We start from the raw sequence: 20,289 nt of genomic DNA, 5'->3' as shown, positions 1-20,289 counted from the left end.
TCAATTCTGCATTCTTTACGTACGAATAATTAGCAGGTATAATGTACGTCTTACGTATAGCTGAAACATCCTACGAAGACAAACTTTATGCGTTGGAATAACACCAAGACAAGACAGAAAATACACTGTATGCGATAAATATGCCCCAGGTGATGAAGAATTTCAGTCCGAGTTCGTCTGTCCCTTTTATACGGAGAAATATGTAAAGTCATATCGTCTTATTATTGTGCTAATCCTAATGCATTACATTATGGAGAACTTTTTTTTCTCCAGAAATTGTTCAGCATTATCATGGCTGGCTAAATTTACTGACATATTTGGAAAAACAATATGTAATTCTCAGCAATAGATAACCAGCAGTAACTACTACGAACGACGATTTACTAGAATATGCCCTGCCTTGCACAGTATTAATGTTACAACTCTGATATTTCCTCGCCTACAAACAAAGTTGTCTGCTTGGAAATGCACCAGTGACTAAGTTGTGATATGTAAAAATGTATTTTTGAATCGCATTCCTGCAGATACATAGGAGTGGAAATGATAGCAATAAAAGCAAACTCCTTTTTAATTGAACCACTCAAACTTTAAAAAATAAACAGAATTAGATCTAGCCCTTTTTGAGCTTGGCAATCGCTTACTATTGTTGAAAACTGATTATACGAGGACTAAATTTAGTGAATGGGTCTCGGCCAACAGCTAGCAATACTATAACTGCACACTACATCGATTGTTCGCACTAAATTGCCGTTTGCTGTAATTCCTATGAAATACATGTTATGAACAAAAGTACAGTATTTATGGACTGGCAAGTAACGAGTCTCCGACATTAGTAGAATATGAGTGGAAACATAGTTACCAGATGTGCGAAGCAAGTTCTTCATCACCATTTTATCTAACACCCCTCCGGTGCGTTTAATTTTGAATCAGTTTCTATTGCTTCTGTTCTTTACATTTCCTTAGATTTCATATATAAATGTATCATTGTTTAGGTACTTCAGCACTTCCATTTGTACAATGTTCGAATCTTTTGATGATGACATTAACATGACTAACATTATTTAAACTTATATATATATATATATATATATATATATATATATATATATATATATATATATATATATATATATATATATTGGAATCATGGAATCATACATGCTTTGAAATGTTCAGATTTTGCCTAAATGATACGTATGGTTTTGAAAACCGAAGGCGGGGGATAAAGAAACACTTTATGATGTTGCTCGAAAAGATTCACTATGGATAAAAATTATTAAACTTATTTAGTACATTTCGTATGAAATAAACACACATATATGATCATCTGTTTATATTTTGTTTTAAAAAGAACACTGCATAGTCTTCAAAAAGATATCATTTAAGATGTATGTGCCTGTTTTGGTCATTACACCGTGTATTTTGACCATATGACTTCAAATAGGCGTAGCAGAAACTATGCATTGTAATTACAAATAGGCATTGCAGAAACTATGATCGTAATTACAAAACATGTACAAATATTTTGATCAACTGTCATATGTATTTTGTCTTCTTTGTAAGACGTTATCGGCACGTTTCATATATTTGCATAATAAACTTAACAATCTTGTAGTATTTTATTCTGGCATATTGAACAAAACTATTGCTGTAAAACAACCAATTTTCCTGCCGTAGAGTGGTCAGTTCCCAAGAAGCAGTCTTTGTGCAGTGTGCATTAATTTAAGCTTGGTGATCGAAGATTCCGTCGCTTTTGATCTTAGGTGTTGTTTTGTTTCCAAAGTATGCAGGTAATCGCGATTACCTCAATTGATCAATGACGGATATTTATGTGCCCTTTTTTTAAAAAGCTGCAATAGATTTACATGTATTGCCGGTATAGTACATTTGTGGTTCATCTAACTTAATCTTTCATTATAATACCAGTATTTAGTTTTCCCGATGGATAACTTCTCGTATGAGGCATGTAAAAATGAGCCGCCATGTTTGGTCTGGTTTTTCAAGGTGGTCAATACATGATTCTTTTTCTTTAAACTGGGTTCAAACTTGCACAATAGTATAGTTTTTATTCTTTTTTCCGTACTTACTCGATACGTAAATGGCTCTAAAAATTATAAAAAAATAACCGCTTCGGGTTTCCCACCCTTTAGTTGTGATATAACCCTGTGGCAAGAATGTCTTCGCTTAGAAACATTCCTTGAGATTGAGGGAACACTCATTGAAGTGACGATGGGTGCGATCTTTTGTTCAACTTACATATTTGGATATATTATTATGAAGGGTGGAATGGGTGGCATCGGGTGGCACATTCCTATCTCAAATATTATGAAATTAAACCACCACCATCACCTGAATAGTGCATGTTTTGGCCATCACGTAACAATTGAAACAAATATAAAATTAGACATGCCTGAAAAAATTTAAATAGAGATATCTCACCACGAGTCATTTTCGAATATTAAGAGAAATCACTCCTTAGTTTGAGAAACTGTATTTTGCTTTGTACGGTAAACTATTTCACAAAGGCGTATCTCTCATATGGAAGTGGCTGGCCCACCTCTCATGCAGCAGACAGAACTCACTGCAGTGCATAATTAGGCCGGTGATGCGCATGACATGGGGGATATACTGATCTCCATCAATAATATAACTAATGAGACTGAGGAGTAACGTCCTGCAGCTATGGAGGGATGCATACTGGTGTGTATTATAAGTATGATAAATTTCTTTCTAACCTACGGAGTAGAGCACCATACTGTGACTTCAAAAATTGGAGATGTAATTGGTTTGAAAGATGTGGTTGTGTTTGACAGTGAAAAACGGGAAGTATTGATGTATCTTGGAATTCCGTATGCTCAGGCTCCAATAGGGGAACTACGATTCAGCAGGCCTGTTATGAAGGCGCCCTTTACGAGAGCTTATAATGCTACTTTTCACCGACCAGCATGCCCCCAGCTTCCAACAGAGTCAATGGGAAAACTTCCTGAATTTTCAGAAGATTGTCTGTATTTAAATATTTATGTACCGGGTAAAGCGTTGAAAGAAACGAATGATAAATATGCCGTGATGATTTGGATCCATGGTGGTACATTTGTACAGGGGTTTTCCGATCTCTACGTTGGAGACGTACTAAGTGCCGTAGGTGAGGTGATAGTGGTTACCATAAATTACCGCCTTTCTGTCTATGGTTTTCTCGATACGGGAGATGAAAACGCCGCTGGAAATTGTGCATTTTGGGACCAACGATTAGCCATGCAATGGGTTCATAACAACATTGTAGCTTTTGGTGGAAATCCGAATTTAGTGACTGTATTTGGCCAATCAGCAGGTGCGATAAGTGCCTCACTACATGCAGTATATCCCCCAAATAAAGGACTTTTTAAACGAGTTATTGCGCAGAGCGGAGTTCCAACGCTCGGTGTAACATCTACCAAAAGGAATAATCTTGGGACTTTTGCAGTAGCTCTTAATTGTAACCACAAGGAGATTAAACAGGTAATAAAGTGTCTCCAGAACAAAAGAGAAGATGAAATCAGAGAGATTTTTATGAGTTCACCATTGCGCAGTCTTCAGTTTCAACCAGTAGTCGACGGTGATTTCATCAAAGAAACTTCCACTTTGGTTCTTAAAACACTATCAAATCCAGAGACAGAGGAAGCACAATTTTTCTCCAGTCTTGATTTTTTATCCGGTGTAACAGATAAAGATGGAGTTTTCATCCTGAAGTATTTATGGGCACCAATGTTGGGTCTTTCAAATGTGTGGGCAACTTCTGACTTTCCAGTTCATAGAGACAAGTTCGAGAAAGCACTAGTTCCAATCATTGCGAACCAAGTTTACGGAACTTCATCAAAATTAATAGAGGATGCAATAATATTTCAGTACACTGACTGGAAGAATCCTGAAAGTCCGTACAATACAAGAGACATGCTAGCAGATCTATCTACTGATTATGCATTTTTACACCCCTCTCTTCATTTAGCTGATATTCATGCGGGATATAATACATCCGCAGGAACTTATTTTTATCTATTCTCTCATCGTCCCATCCTAGATAAAGTGACACCGAAGTGGGTAAAAGGGGCAAACCATGGTATGGAGATCCCTTTTGTATTCGCCCTTTCTGATCGACTTAAGCCTTTTTTAAGCATACCAAAAGAGACCACATTATCTGCTGATGAGTATCTCTTAGGCAAATACATTATAACGAAGTGGACTAATTTTGCAAAAACGGGGTAAGTTTTATGTATGTATGTATGTATGTATGTGCACGCACGCACGCACGTACGTACGTACGTATGTATGTATGGATGGATGGATGGATGTGTACTTGCGTGCGTCTGTCTGTCTGGCTTTCTGTATATATGTATGTATGTCTGTACGTATGTATGTTTGTATATGCATGCATGCACGCACGTATGTATATATGTATTTATGCGTGCCTACTTGCGTGCGTGCGTATGTATGTATGTACGTATGAAGGCCCTATATGTATGTATGTATTGTTATACGCACAGGGGTATTTACTTGACCGAGCGGTTGTCAAACCCTGGCGCGATTCTCGCTAGAAGTCATAAGTTTACCCCGACTTTCCAAAGACTTCCATAAAACTTCAATTGTAAATTAGAAAGCCCGACGTGTTCATTCTATACCTAAATTTTACTCTAATTAATGCAAGACCACAGATAAAACAACCTGCCAATTATATATCAACCGCACATCTGGATGGTTTATCTTCATCATGTTTCCGTACCGCCAACCGTTCACGTCTTAGAAAATATACGAGTATCCCCTAACACTGGGAACTATTTTAACTCCGCCACCTTATGACAGTCAATGTATGCCTTCCAGGCACATTTCGCCAATATAACTACATCACATTTGCCCCCATAGCGACGTAAACGTTATGGGCCAAGTCCCTTCTTACTTATTCCTTTGTGCAATTTACCGGTTTCCTACCGTAAATACTGCCACTGCAGTCACACCACCAATGTACACCACTAGATTTTATTATGGACTATCTTACGACAGGGACATTCCTTCGGTTTTGGCTTGAATTCACTACTAGTGAACCATAGCATCATGGAAACTCACTAACACTTCACTCCGTGACGTTTGCTCCTAATAATTGGTTAATTATTTCTGGCTAGGAATATTTCCATTGCGCCGAATTCCAATAATCACACAAGTAATCACACAAATCCAAGAATTCTTTAAAACGGGGCGCTATAACCAAATGTACATACTCCATATGTATGTATGTATGTATGTATGTATGTATGTGTGTGTGTGTGTGTGTGTGTGTGTGTGTGTGTGTACGTACGTAAGCATGCATGCATGCGTGCATGATGTATGTATGTATTTATGTATGTATGTATACATGCCTGCGTACTTGCGTGCGTATGTCTGTATGTCTGTCTGTCTGTATGTATGTATATACGTACTTACGTACGTATGTATGTATGTGTGTATGTATGTACGTACGTACGTATGTATGTATATATGTATTTATTTATGTTTCAGAAATCCAAATGAACCTGTTCAATTACCAATTCATTGGCCAGAATACAAGAAAGGAACACGTGACTATTTTCTGTTGAATACCAACCTTACACCATCCAGTATTAAGCAACGTCCAGAAGAGATTCGCATGGCGTTCTGGGATAGGCTGACATTATCTATACCCCACTACTTGTCAAAATATTCCGCTGTTAGCCAGTGCAAGGAAAAGCAGTGTCCATCAGACCAACCACGTCTCAAACGATTTGATATGGAACTAACTACAGCTGAGGACGTGTTAATAGCTCTAATTATTTTTAGTGTTATCATTTTATTTGTTGTAGTACTTCTTATTGCTTATATATTATTTTCAAGATGGCATCAAAAGTAGCCAGTTTGTTCAGTTTTCTTTTATTTTCACAGCATGTCGATTCCAATTTAGCGTCATATTTTGCTGCCGTAACTAAAGATAGACAGAAATTGAAATGTCAGTGGTTTAAAAAAAAAATCAAAGTCAACAGAAACCCCTACCTTAACGGAAGATGACTATATTTGACAAAATGAATCCTAATGCGGGTAGCTTTAGAATCTTACAAATATTGTCGATACACTCTCATATATTCCCCACATTACAAAAAAGAAAAAATACTTAAGCGACTTCTTTTGAACAATGCTTAATATAATTTAACCAATCTTTACATTCTCGCATAAAATGCTACATGTTTCTACAAATGATGCGAATCTACCAACTAATATGGCTGCTGTTACAAAACTCTTACCAAATTTGACCAAAAAACATTATGGTATTAACGGGTTCCATAATTATGCATATAATGGAGATTCGCTGTCAAATATTGATGCCGTTACTAAAAACGAAATTTTGTAAAGGAATATAATAGAAATACGTATAACGTTTTTTAAAATAATCTCTTAACATAATTTGACCAAGTCAAACAGAAAGTTTTATCGCCTTTCAAATTTAAGCAAATGATGCTGTTTTGCCATTAAATGTTGATGCCGCTACTAAACATATGAAATATTTACACAAATTAATCTATTTTAACACACACACACACACACACACACACAGACAGAGGTCTGGCCCTAGAATGTGCGGGACCCAAGGCAGCATGTGGAGACCAAGGCAGCAAGCGATGAGTATGTGGCCCCAAGCAATAAATTTGCATTGCGGAGTTGATTTCCTGAAAGCGTGGGGCCCAAGGCGTTTGCCTCGTTCGCCTTGCCCTAGTCGGGCCTGCCTCTCACACACACACACAGACACATTCGCCCGCTGAACACAATTTCACTCATACTGATATCAGGCATATTGTGCCATCAAATGGGGATGAAGATACAACAATTAGGAAGGTCCGTTGAGACAGTTGTTTTCATAACGCACGCAATCTACACCATGGAAAATAGTTTCAGTAGAAAGAATCATACTAACCAATATTTCTTGGCCAACTACCCTTGCATTTTGGCTATTAAGAAGACGTCAACCAAATGATCGTTCTTTGGCCCATTTGGGTTTCTTGCTTTCCTGTTTATTTATTTATTTATTTAAAATATATCAACACCCCGTGAAACGCCTGGCTACCTCTCCGTGGAAATGTTGAATATGCAATGAAAGACATATACATACAATTAGCCATCTTCGATAGCCAAGTTTCCGATATGTTAACACTAGCTACACCTTGGCGTATCGAGCAGATATTTATTTGATAAGGCTCTGTGCATTTCATTGGATGCAACGTCAAGCTACCACATCCAATCAAATTAAATTGTTCAAACTTGAACACTGTTCATACACGATCGAGACAAATAGAATCTATTTTGGGGTTTGCACCGAGACAAGGAAGTCCCAGTCAAGGGGTTACATTATTTGTTTCCCCTCGAGGCTTGCCGAAGGGGGGGGGGGCAGCCATTTAATGTAACCCCGCGACTGGGATTTCCTTGTCTCGGTGCAAACCCCTACGTAGATTCTTTTTCTCGCCCAATCACTTCCTTTAAAGTAATAAAGAACTTCTCCCTTGTGCAATATAGTTCACGCGCAAGCGTTTACATGTGGTGCATTAATACAAATATGTTAATATGGACTGTGGGGTGACCATGTCATCCGAAGTACAGTTTTTATGCGTGAACACAAAAAATAACAGCATAAAACGTTGCATGGTATTGAGGTATTCTCACATTTAATATATGCATGTTATATGAAATTAACAGTAAATAATTAATATTCGTTACAAGAAAATGTTTCATTTTCATCAGTTCCATTTTAGAAAATTATATTGTAAATAATGAAACGATACTAGGCTCACACCTCTGTTGTAGTGTATAGGCTATTATTATAACGAAAAGTTACATATATCATGAGTGTCCGTGCTTGGGTTATTCACGGGTAATTAGTGATTTATGTTACTATCGTATATAACTCTCCTTTTCTTTGGAGGAGGTGAAACTGTTTGTGACATGCTTGTGTTATCCTTAATATTATTTTGTAAAATTACCCACGTGTATAAAAGACCCTCAAAATACGGACCCGAGCGGATTCTTTGAAAACTTATTTTTCTGTCTTGGAAATATGGCAAGTGCTACAGTGAAATTTGCTTATGGATTACTGTGCCGACGGATAAACGATTCCTTCTGGCTGGTAAGTGCATTATTTGTCATTAAATATTGTACGTATATTTTTTATTCTACTGGGGCACAGTGGAGATGCTTAACAAAATTAGAATAAAGCATGTTTGACATAACATATTTCTGGTTGTTACTAAGTTTCCGTAGTTGTTAAGAGAGTTAATAGGCTATGAAGTGTATAGGTCTACATTCTATGTGCATGGATCAGTGTTTTCTGTTAAAGTTCATTTCACACAGCATTGAGAATTTTATTCTATCTGTAACACAGTCATTTTTCAGGTCAGCGTCATTAAGTGTAGCTAACAGTATATAATTTGTTTCACATGAAGTATTTAAAACTAGTTAGGTAGCTTTAGCTACTTTTAATGACACTGACCTGTAAATGTACTGAGCTAGGCCTGCATATAAGATAACATTGACCATGCTGCGTGGAACGAACTAGCATATACAAGAAAGCTCGACATCGTATGCGTGTGTCTGTCTCTCGAAAAATGTTTTTGTATGACGTGTTTTCAAAGATGGATTGACCATAATTTACTATGTTTTTGTTATATATTTGTTGTTGTTGTTGCTTGATTTTAGAACAACTACGTTAGGCACAGCGGAATACAACAAGGGTTTCGTGTTATAAAAGTCGTTCTGAGCGCGTGGACACCTTGACTGAGACGACTGGTCTGAGATGACTAGACTGAGATAGGAAAAGTAAGGTTTAGCAATACAGCTAGATTTCTCTGTCGCATGGGTGAGAAAAGGGGAGCACATACCTTGAATTTACTCATAAAACAGCAAATGCACCTGCAATGACTTCTCTTTGGTACTTAATCATACTTTCGAATTTAGACTTACAAAGTATCCTTTTTGAAGTCAATTGCCTCCACCATTTGTCGCCAATATACAATGCGCCGCTGTCACACGTTATTGGTTAGTTGGCATTACATAGTAAGGGAGGCAACTCATGAAATCCATTAGATGTCACTATGACAAAAAAATAAAATATCAGCTCGATCCGCCAAGGTGCCGATAGGGTTAATATATCGGAACCTTAGCTAGCGAAGATGACAGCGAATCGCGAAGTTTTTAAAATATAGTTTCTAAGATAATGATATGTTCTAGACACCCAGTATGCATCATGGTAGACATTACTGTCCAATCCAAGTTGTATTTATCCTATGCATATCTTCTATTCATGAACAGGGACAATATCGGGCCTTGCCGTGGGCACAATTCTTAGCGATACTCATTGGCAATATCGATTCAGGTTTCATCTTCACATAACTAGGTAGTGCTTTTAGTTAAATAGAAAATTGTGACAGCAATACGCTTGAGATACGTGTCTTTTATTAAAATATTTTTATATAGGTGTTTTGTACTCGTGTTCTTTCAACGGTGATAAATAATTCCGTAACGGTGTGGCTTGAGACACATATGTTCGTCCTAAAAGCTTTTACCCCGTCGTCATATCAGACTGGGAGTTAATAACACAGACCTGCCACTCACACACTTCAAAATAACTTACGTAGTATTAGCTAAACTTTCGATTGTTTTCGTCAATACTCGCACACAAAGTGGAAGGCGAAACAGTACTGTATACTATGCAGATTGGTCTAATCCGAATGGTTTCACCAGCTGGATGATTTCTCACCTAAGTATGATAGGAATGTTTACTATTGAATTAGTTTCAGATGAAATTGTAGTGAAGTGAGAGAGTTCGGCCTAGACCCATCAAGCCATGTGCAGACATTGGAGGCAGTATATGAAAAGCTGGATTGCACGGAGAGGCAGTCGCTTTGGCATCGCAATGTTTGCTTGTCTGTTATTAAAATAAGCATCATATGGCGGAGGTGCGCTTGAGATAGGCTTCAAGTATGAAGACTGTTGTTCTAACAGTTGTATTGCTTTCATGACTCCTGTTGTTTCGACGGCTACCAAACAGCTATATATGAATTTCAGGAGAGATTTTTCATCATTTCCTCGCCAGCTTCTTCATGGCCGTATGTTTGTCGACTTCATCCTGAATAAGAATTCACTCTTGCTAAGAGATGGCCATAGATATGTTACCCGAGATTGTGCTGAGCTTTGTTTCGTCCAAGACACAGATTTCATCTTACACTTTGGCTTACAGGGAGATTCCTTGTCTAATAAACTTGCCTACAAGGGAAATCAGGTCATCGCCAAAAGCGGTATATCAAGGGCTGCCGTGATTATTGACGATAATCCAATCCACGCTGCACCGGTGCCCAGAGACACAGACGTCAGCGTGATGTCAGCACTGTCGACTATATTTAATAGGCGATAATACTATTGTGTGTAGAGTGCGTCGCTGTTCAGCCTCTGCCCGTAAGGAAGTTCCACCATCCCAGATCTATTTGATACGAACATCGTGTCTGTCTTGCACTTTGGATATAGCGACATTATTATAATTATGAGGAGAGTACTATGAAAGTTAAATTGAACAGGGTGGATAGAGAGGTTAGCTCCCTTTCCGATACGCACCTCAAACCTCTCACCATGGATTACTGCTAAGACCGCAGTGCAGTCAAGTCAGTTGACTTTATCGCTTTAGATCTGGAAATAACACGTCGTCAACTCGCCTGCCAACACTCTCTCCAAGAGCTACCTTGCCTTCTGTCAAAAGTTTCAGGTATTGTTTGTTTTTTGACCGATTACTGTAATGCGAAAGACAGCGTCATTTCGAATATAACTGGTTTTTTTTCTGTTTGTGAGACGAGTGATAGAGACTCATACTTCCCCGAAGGAGATATTATCGTTGAGGTCGTATCGCTAAATTCCACCTCTGAAATTTAGTAACAATCGTATCCAAGATGCATCGGGGGAAATAATTTTGGCTGTTGTTCCGACAGCTAAAGTTCAATTACCCCCAGCTGACACCAGTTTAGCCTAGCATGCTGTCGGTAGCTCTAGTTCTCAGTGTCTATCTGCTTTGCATCCTCTTTACACCCCAATCTGAACCATTGCATGCCAACAACAAGTTGTCACAATACTTCCGAACCAGCGCTTTGTATTCCTTGTCGATGCCAGGAACATGCTTTACTAGTTCCGTCAATACTAGCTCGTCCATATCAGAATTGGCAGTAGGCATGAATTACTCGTGTTCCTTGCTTACGGCTGGTTTATCGCCCGTCATTTTGATGTTTTTTGTTGTTGTTGCTGTTGTTTGTTTGTTCTTTTCGTTTAGAGCTACGTATAACGCAGGTTTAAATTATCGTAACCAAATATGGTCAGAGTGGACGAGAATTCTAAATCATGTGATTTGACGTTAAGGCACTTATATAGAATGGAGTCTCTAGCTACAAACATAGATGCTGAGCAAGTTGTAAGGCTTTGCTATGATATGCCATGACATTTCTTACAGTTGCTCTTGGGCAGCAAGTGTTTTTGCCGCCGTTTCGGCTTGTGTTAATATTGCGCTTGTGTTTCTTCATGGCGCATGTATTCACTCTTCCACATTTAGCTGAGATATTCTCTCATTTATGAGTCGCAATGCTTTGCCCTTTTGGCCTTTAATTCCATAGAGACGCACGCTTTCCACATAAGCTGCTCAAACTGTGGACACTACGATAATAGTTGATGTTAACTCTGGCTCTGGATGGGTTAGAGCAGAACTGAGATCTTCTCGGAGCAGAATTAAGCTCTTTCCTTAGCCTTTACACAATTCCAGCCTTTTTGTAGACGACCTGCCTTGCATCTTTAACCTACTCACGGGTCTCCTCTGCGGTGTGGGCAGTTTATTCGGCCTTGGCGTTGGCGGGCTCCATGAGAGGCGACAAGCTTTTCTTGAACTCTTAAGTGGCATCAGTCTGTGCAAGCTGACGGGTGTTTACGTGTCGCCCAGCTACTTGTGTTCGGTATATACTCCATTAGTATGCCCATCTTGTGTCTCGTACATGCACATTTTGTCAACGGAATTAAGATACATCTTTAAAAGTATTTGCATATTTTTGATAAGCTTGATTTAATCGACGCCCTATCAAGGCTCGTCCGAAACTTGACTGGACCTGTGCTGATAGGATCTATGGTGGCGAAGCTGTGGGCTATTTGCGTTGCATTGTCAAAGAACTGGCGAAACTCGCGCAAATTTATGTCGCGACACACCACTTGGTATGCACGTTTCGCAGGCTATGGATGTCAGTCCCGTGGAATAGGACGACAATATTAGCGTTGTTGCGAATCTCCTTCGGTACTTGGCTATGGCACTGAGCCAAGTACAACACATCGGCAAAAGAGGCTCATGGGGGATTTTCAACCACTCCCCCAGCATCACCTCGTCATAAACGATGATCTTGTCTTGGTCGCGGTGTACGTCATCAGTACCTGGGGAGTCTTTGAAGTTGGAGATATACGTCACGGGATCTACAATAGCGACATGTATTTTGTCACTCGGTTTATTACCCATGACCTCTGCAAAAATGGCAGAGTTCTTGAGTCGTTGCATGATGTAGCATTTATTATCATACGCGGTGGGCGCAACCACGTATAGCCTGTTCCATTTCACCTATCACATCAGGAGCCTTTGCAACAGATGCGTCGTTCGACAGCCAGGTTTGACATCCCAGGCCAGCCATCTATATTCTTTTTTCTCTGGAATTTATTTTTCACGTAGGAGCTTCGTTCGCGAGGAACTACAGATTTATCCATAAGGTACTCATCTACCACATAAGGGCATTCGTGGTCGATGACAAAGTCCTCATTCAGGTATTCCTCTCTGTCATGGGCACTAAGAGAAAGGACGGCTGAAACGGGTTGGTACGTACCGAAAATAACCTGCTCAACCTTATCCTTGAATCAGGCCCTTTTAAAACTATTTATGGCAACAACAAAAAATTGGCATACCCGTATAGCCAGCTGGATTTCTGAGATTTTCCATGGTTTTCCTTGACGGACCTATTGACTTAATGAAGTCTTTCACGGTAGAAGTCCCCTGTTGAGCTGGATTTGCGCTGCATACACGGTTTCTGGCCAAACACCAATGTCCGATTGACCTTGGTGACAAGAGTCCCGATTGTGTTGCAGAGCTGGAGGTTGTTTTGGTAATGACCACGCATATCTCCTTGTATCGCACACTTCACTGAATCCGACTCACCAAATGGTTACATTCTGTAATCTCAATTACACCGAAGAGCTCCATGACGCGTATATCGACTACCCACTGGCCCCTGATGATCTATGCGTTCAAGAGAGCAGGTTCAGCAACTATTAGCGCCGTTTGGTGAACCAGCTGAGGTTCGGCTCACTGAATGCACGCAATCAGCCCTAAGCGTGCGATACAGCGATCTGTTATCAATATGAGAAGCATAGACAATCGTAATGTGGAGTGGGCTGTTCTGTCGGATCTATACCCATCAAATGAGCACGTTGATTGCTCGACTAAATAGTGGCAGCTCCAGGGTGAACACAGATTTGCTTGCGACACTGAAAACTTTGATCGCCGCTGCGAGCCTTACTCGTCAATGGTGCGTCGGGCGCGTCATCATGTCCCTTGTCAATCAAGGGAATTATGAGCCCTCCCCCTAGCAGAATGTTTAAGTGAGTGATATTAGACGTTTGTTGCTCAATGCTTGTAACCAACCAATCGCTAATGACTTTGACTTTCGCCACATTTTTTATCAATAAGTCAGCAACCGGCCATCACAATTATAGCATCATCATGCGCCCGAAACATTTGTACGACAAAATGTATTGTTTGTGTGCCTGCTAATCGAGCTTAAATATGCTGTAAATTTCATTATATTCTAGTTTATGCTGATATTCTGGCAGGTGCAAGCTTCGAATTTTCAGCTCCTAAAAACCTATATTGAACACCTTTTTGGCCTTATTTGGTATGTGCCCACAACAAACGACTCCCCCAACGACCTTACCATGTCTTATTGGGGCCCACACCAGTTGCTTATGGTCTTCAAAGTTGGATATCATCGCCAAGCATTGACGTGTGACACTTTATACTGAGAGGAATCTAAAGGTTAATTACTGCGAACTTTAGAAGAAAGTCAATTCAAAGTGAGTGAGTAGAAGGTCGGAATAATAAACTCTCAGTCAGTGTCGGTCGGACGGGTCAAATAGGTTTAAACCAGTCCTAACTTGTTATTTAACCATGCTGTCGCAGCCATTTTTCATTCAGCTCTCGATATATTCAACACTTTTCAACTTCCGCTCCCAATGAAAAGGAGGTAAGCATGTTAGCCTTCGATTTCGATTGCCTCAAGTTATTGACCATTAGGTAAACATGTAGATAGCCACGCCCCATTACACAGCTCTCGCCAGTGCGGAATGTTCCTTATTGTGATAGCCCCAAGCGAATTTCATTGGCCAGATTAGTAATAATAATAATAATAATAAAAACAACAATTTGCAAGAATTAGTTTATTTTCTTGAGTGGTCGCTTAAAATTGGTTATGGTTTTCTCTGGATCGTATGTATTCCAGAGACTAGTTTATTCAAGCTATTTGAAACAAAAAATTGTGTCTAATATTATAAACCTGTATACAAGATCGTAATATGTGCAGCTTAATGCTACATGGCATGTATTAATTGTAATTTGTAAAATTACCACTACTTTACTAACCTATGAACTATTACAAATTGTTCAAATTCCTATCTTGTAAAACTTCATATATAATTGAATTTAAATTGTTGAAAAGTATTCAGATATATACATTGCATAATGGATTGTTCATTTAAGTCATTTATGATTGACCATATTATGTATCACTGCACACTGACATCTTATATTATGTAGGCAGAAAAAATAAAATGTAGTCCGATTGAGAACAAGAGTGCTTCGTAGTTTATTGCATTAAACAAATCAATGCAGACGTTCGTGGCTGAGAGAGAGAGAGAGAGAGAGAGAGAGAGAGAGAGAGAGAGATTAAAACCCTCCCCTTCTTAAACTAAATTCATAATTTGTTTTCAACGTTGTTTGATAATAACATCATTGCACAAACATGAATTGGTCTTGCACACGATGTAACGAGTTTCTTACAATCATAGAAACTATATTTCTAACAGTGATTTTTTTCCCCACTTCATTTTATTAATATAATGTTGCTGTCATTTTCTTGATTTATAATCAGTACGCATTGATAATGAACGAAATCCATGCATGAGATCATAAACCGTCGCATTTTGTTTCTACTGTTGAAGTTCAAGTGGACATTAACAGTTTAATGAAAGGTAAGAAAATAATCTAACAATTAAAATATTTGTTTTGTAGATAAAGCTGAGGTTGTACTTAAAATATCTTAAAATTTTCCATTACTTTCAAGATGACCAGAATCACGTTGGACTTGAAAACATTCATTAACTATGTGAGTAATGCCAGGCCAACAGAGACCTGATTTTCGTTTATTTTTATTTTTATGTGAATACATTCTGCTAAATATATAAAGATCTGCTTTTAATCATAACAAAGTTGATATTCTCGATTTTAGTCTTTATCATGTGTATCCGTTGAGTGATTTTTATGTACAACTTCAAGTTTTGTCGGCAAAAAAGATGAATGTTTGCAAAGATTATATATATATATATATATATATATATATATATATATATATATATATATATATATATATATATATATATCAGCGTGAACAGTAAATATTCTTGTTTATCGTATGGGATGGTTTTATGCCTCAGAGAAGGTCGGGCAAATAATTTATATGAATGAAGCCGTGTTGCTGTTTCTTAATTAACGACTTGACGGGCCATGTTCCTAGAATTAGCATGGAAATGCGTTGGGCTTCGTTCAGATCTGTCTTCCAATTATTTCTCATTATAAACGTGTATACATTCATTCATTTTCATTTAAAAGCTTCGCTAAAATATAACTCCTTACTATGCATTTTCTAACAATAATGTCACATCTGGGAGCCGCGGTATCTCAGTGGTTGGCATGGCGTACTCAGAATCCAAATGTCTCGTGTTCCAATCCTGCCCAGATTATCATGGATCAGCTGCATCGATGCATATCTGGACAAGACACGTCCCTCTTATTGCATCGGCACAATTTTGTTGTTGTTTTTTATTAACGCCATATTTCAGCACCAGATAGGCTATGCACGGCGACCAGTATAACTGGTGGAGGAGGAACCCGGGAAAACCCCAGAAGAACGACTTACCCAGGGGAAGGTACTGGCAAGCTTTTTCACCTACACACTCGGCACTATGTAGCCTCTCAGTGAAATTGTCCATTCAACACGAAACAAACATGCAAGCAAACGAATTATACAAAAAGTAGTATACGATTGACGAAGTTGGACCACTAGGTCTGTTAAAAACAATTTAATCCAGTCATCAATTGTTGCAATTTAAAATCTCGTATCCTTCTACTAGAATGTTTCTGGACCACTCACATCTGAAAAAGCGTGTTGGTACCCTATTGGACATTGGCGTTTAGTGCACCAAGTTTAAAGATTTTCACACCATAAATAATGTCCAAAGGAAATAAACAGGAGTGTAGTGATGTGGGAACGGTGTTCCCTTATTTTTTTATTGCGCGTTCCCTTACATACTATGGCGCTCGCCATTCCCCCCCCCCCCAGCATCTGAGTAGTATGCGTTCCCTTACTTTTTTATTGCGTTATCTCACTTCTCTATTCCTCCATTTATCACTACAGCACTGGAAATAAATATCTTATCATGTTGGTTACGCTAGTTGAGTCATTTGAATTGTTATTATGAAAAAAACACGTATTTTATCATATTAGCCTTGTTTCAAAGAAGCTATGTACAGTGTACACGGATCACGACAACACCTGTGACATCTTGAATATGAGATTGGATGTAGACACACATACGACACACATACATATGGAAAGCGAGTTCGCAATTCCCGCGCCATCATTATTCTCAAAAGCATTCAAGCATGAGTCTCATTTTAATACAAGTCTTTAACGCGTGTTCTCTGTTTGTCTTTACATTATCCTATAGTCTTAGTCTCAATTCTAACAAATCCCACGTATCTTACAGAGTACTTAAAAAAAAAATGACATTAATCTAGTAAAACAGTAGCACAAACATAAAATATTTTGTACACGTCTGATATATTTTTAAACGTTGTGACCGCCCGTTATCTATGTATATGCAGGGAAAACGTTGATACAGTTGTTAACTGTAACCTGAACCCATTCCGTCTTTTTTTTTTTTTTGTAATACATGGAAAAAAGAGACGCGTTTACAATAAACACCTCTATAGGAGGCATGCACTTGTCGCCAACAGTAACCCCCTGCCTCTTTCCAGTGCGAGTGGAATAACTTTAGGCATGAAGTGGAAAAACTGAGGACGTTCCGCCTGACGTTCTCTATGACGTGACATTCCAACGTCATCATGTAAGTGCTCAGCTAATGATTGAGCGAGATGACGTTCTACTCGGCAAAAGTGGAGAACAGCTACAAGAAATGCTCCTTGTTCAAGAATGTTACTTAAGAAAAGAACGATATAAAACAGTGACTCGGAAACTAAATTTCTCTTGTTTTTTTAAAACTGAAAATCATTTGATACTGAATGGAGACTCCCGCAGAATTTTCTTTTTTTTTTGGTTGGGGTAAAGCAAACATGTAGTGGTCAGCTATTAAGTTTTACAGTTGTAAACCACACCACGTTTAGAGGTGAAATCCGGGGGACTAAAGTCTGAAACTAGATATATACAAATCTTTTAAGGACGGGCCCATAAAAGTCACTGAAGTATATGTACATCTCGGTTTACATTGAATCTCATACTCCGGATATCACAACTCTATTATAACTGAGAACAAAATGGAAACCGATAGACGCTTTAAAAACTCTCTCCTGGGTGCAGGGCATAAAGAAAGTCATGAAAACAATAGCAAAGTTTATTTTTCCACAAGGAATGCGCGTGTGCTGCAACGTCTTACATATGAAATGAATATTCCTAACCCTTCCCCTGTGGATTTAAAGAAATTGAGTACGTTCCAAAAAGCATCTCCCGCAAAGAACTACAGACAGTAATGTGTACATCATATCTGGCCATCCACCCCTCAGAACAGAACTTGATACGAAAACCTCAAAGAGGTTTAGTACGAAACTTCGCAGTATAGCTCCATTTAAAGGGAATTGCTAAAAGACAACACTATAATGCGCTCGCGAAGAAATAGCTTTAAAATCTCTCGCTTAGAGATTTATGGAATTCTATTAGAAGATTTATCGAGAAATATGCTGCAATATTTAAACTGAGTATTTGTTTATGTTCAAGTCTCATTTCCTTTTTTCTTAGAAACCTAATACTAATTATGCATAATGCCGCGCTATTTACGTTGATTTATGGAGTTCGTGTGCCCTCAGGAAAAAAGTCAACTTCGGTCGTTTTCGCCAATTGTTCCTACAATCGGCAGTTTGGTGTTCGGTAAGGCCAAAATAATAGTGTTTCCTGTCGGCCGATCATCCCAGTTTTTCGTTGCCGATCCTAGCATTTTTTTACCCCCAGGGTAAAATAAATACAACCCCCACCCCAACCAAAAACCAACAAAAAGCCAACCAAACAAACAAGCAAAAGAAAACAAAGCAAACCAATTAAAATAATCAACAAATTTTTTAAAAATCCTGAAATTGATCTAATTGATCAGCTTTAGCCCATTATTTGAAGCGCTTTGTACATTATATATACTAATTATAATAAAATGTATTTAAAAAAATTAAAATCCCTACCAGCCCTAATTTTAAAACAAGTGCAATAGAAAATAAACATATTTTGTTAGGGCTCAAGCACTACACTGTGATGTCGTTTACTTAATCATCCATCCATTTCTGAAATACATTCCTAAACCCTGCAATGACAGTCGCTGTAACACATGTCACATTTTCAGAGAAAAAAATAATTAACAAGTTGACAAACAATAAAAGATTGTACATAGAGAAACATTTATCGTGTGACTGACGATTTCATTTTCATTATCTGTTAATTACACAGGTTGGACGAATAGTCTCTCTCAGGGAGGTGTAATTATGCGGCACATATTTAATCTAAATCGTAATGTAAACAAGTCAATTTGGATCTTTTTTGATAGAATAGGTCATTCATTAAGCGATCGTTCTCTTCCTCCAACTGATTCAGCAGAAGACAATATAAATTCAGGATGGTTATTAGATTCAGAGACAACAACATCTTCTGGTCTTAATTTACTTGCAGAAACGAAGAATGTGTGTGTGTGTGTGTGTGTGTGTGTGTGTGTAATTTGAATTTTTAACGTAGCTTTACTAAAACATTTAGTCATATCGCTATGAAATATGCAGTGTGGCAGTTTATAGTGATGCCTAGCACTGAGGCATCACGCCTCAGACGTTTGGAACCATGCCAGAGGAAGCTATTAATACTATTTTTTTTATAAGTCTTTCGTATGATTAGGCCGGGGATCGAACCCACAACCTCCCGCATCCAAGACGGACGCTCTAAACATTTAGGCCACCGTAGCAGTCCACAAACGAAGAAAATACCCCTTTCGTTATTACACATAAATACAATAACACAATACTGCATCTAAATCACGAAACTAAATCTATATATATATCTAAAACTTCCATTCCAGCAGACGCTCCTGACCGCCTATTGTCAAAACTAGAATTTAGGCCGCTTTTAGTAACTGACAGATAAGAGAGTGCGAGCAATTTTCCCTTGACCCGTGCATTTTTAGCGTCAGATCTAACTCTATAGACACTATATTACAACGGAAAAAAAGTAAAGCAGTTCCGGTAGATACGTGTCCCCCGCTTACAGCAGTCAGGTCACCAAAAGTTAACATAATGAAATCGGATTGTAATCGTTGTAGCCAGGAAAACAACATAGACTTTAATGATATAATCCTGACTGTGATACCTGATTTGCCGTTGAATCGATGAACGTAAGTGGACTTTGGTTCAGTGAACTATAACCATAATAAAGCAGAGCGACAGAATCATGAAAATATTGCAGGTGATCTTGACCTTTCGTATACTCATTATGTGGAATGCAACAAACCAGCTAGTGACGGTTTATTACTAAATCAGGTTTGGTCCATTTATCTTAACAAACTTTGTAGAGTAATAAAGAAATGTTTAGGAAATCTAAAACGTCGACGTATGATCTTGGTCTTGAAGATTGGACCCTCGGTCTGGTAACCTGGTCATTTTGTTAAAAGTGTATCTAT

The 20,289-nt window shown here is 38.4% G+C and overlaps 1 protein-coding gene across 1 annotated transcript; it reads left to right on the top strand.

The window, feature by feature from the left end:
* Nucleotides 1–2,617: 2,617 nt before the first annotated feature.
* On the top strand, nt 2,618–14,500 carry LOC149801273 (acetylcholinesterase-like). The gene is made up of 2 exons (XM_089955332.1): nt 2,618–4,235; nt 5,524–14,500. Exons 1-2 carry the CDS (start codon nt 2,683–2,685, stop codon nt 5,888–5,890), a joined length of 1,920 nt encoding a protein of 639 aa, XP_089811458.1. The 5' UTR covers nt 2,618–2,682; the 3' UTR covers nt 5,891–14,500.
* Nucleotides 14,501–20,289: the final 5,789 nt, after the last annotated feature.

This window comes from Sinohyriopsis cumingii, chromosome 4, assembly GCF_028554795.1.
Source record: "Sinohyriopsis cumingii isolate HCF-2022 chromosome 4, ASM2855479v2, whole genome shotgun sequence".
NCBI classification, from domain to species: domain Eukaryota; kingdom Metazoa; phylum Mollusca; class Bivalvia; order Unionida; family Unionidae; genus Sinohyriopsis; species Sinohyriopsis cumingii.
Note: the sequence above shows the minus strand (reverse complement) of the source record. Positions and strands in the feature narration are given on the sequence as shown.

What these genes read in the sequence shown, in the direction of transcription:
- LOC149801273 (XM_089955332.1), top strand. Translation starts at nt 2,683, where the DNA reads ATGGAGGGATGCATACTGGTGTGTATTATAAGTATGATAAATTTCTTT. An exon ending in ACTAATTTTGCAAAAACGGG is followed by an intron (nt 4,236 to 5,523) that starts GTAAGTTTTATG and finishes TTTATGTTTCAG; the next exon opens with AAATCCAAATGAACCTGTTC.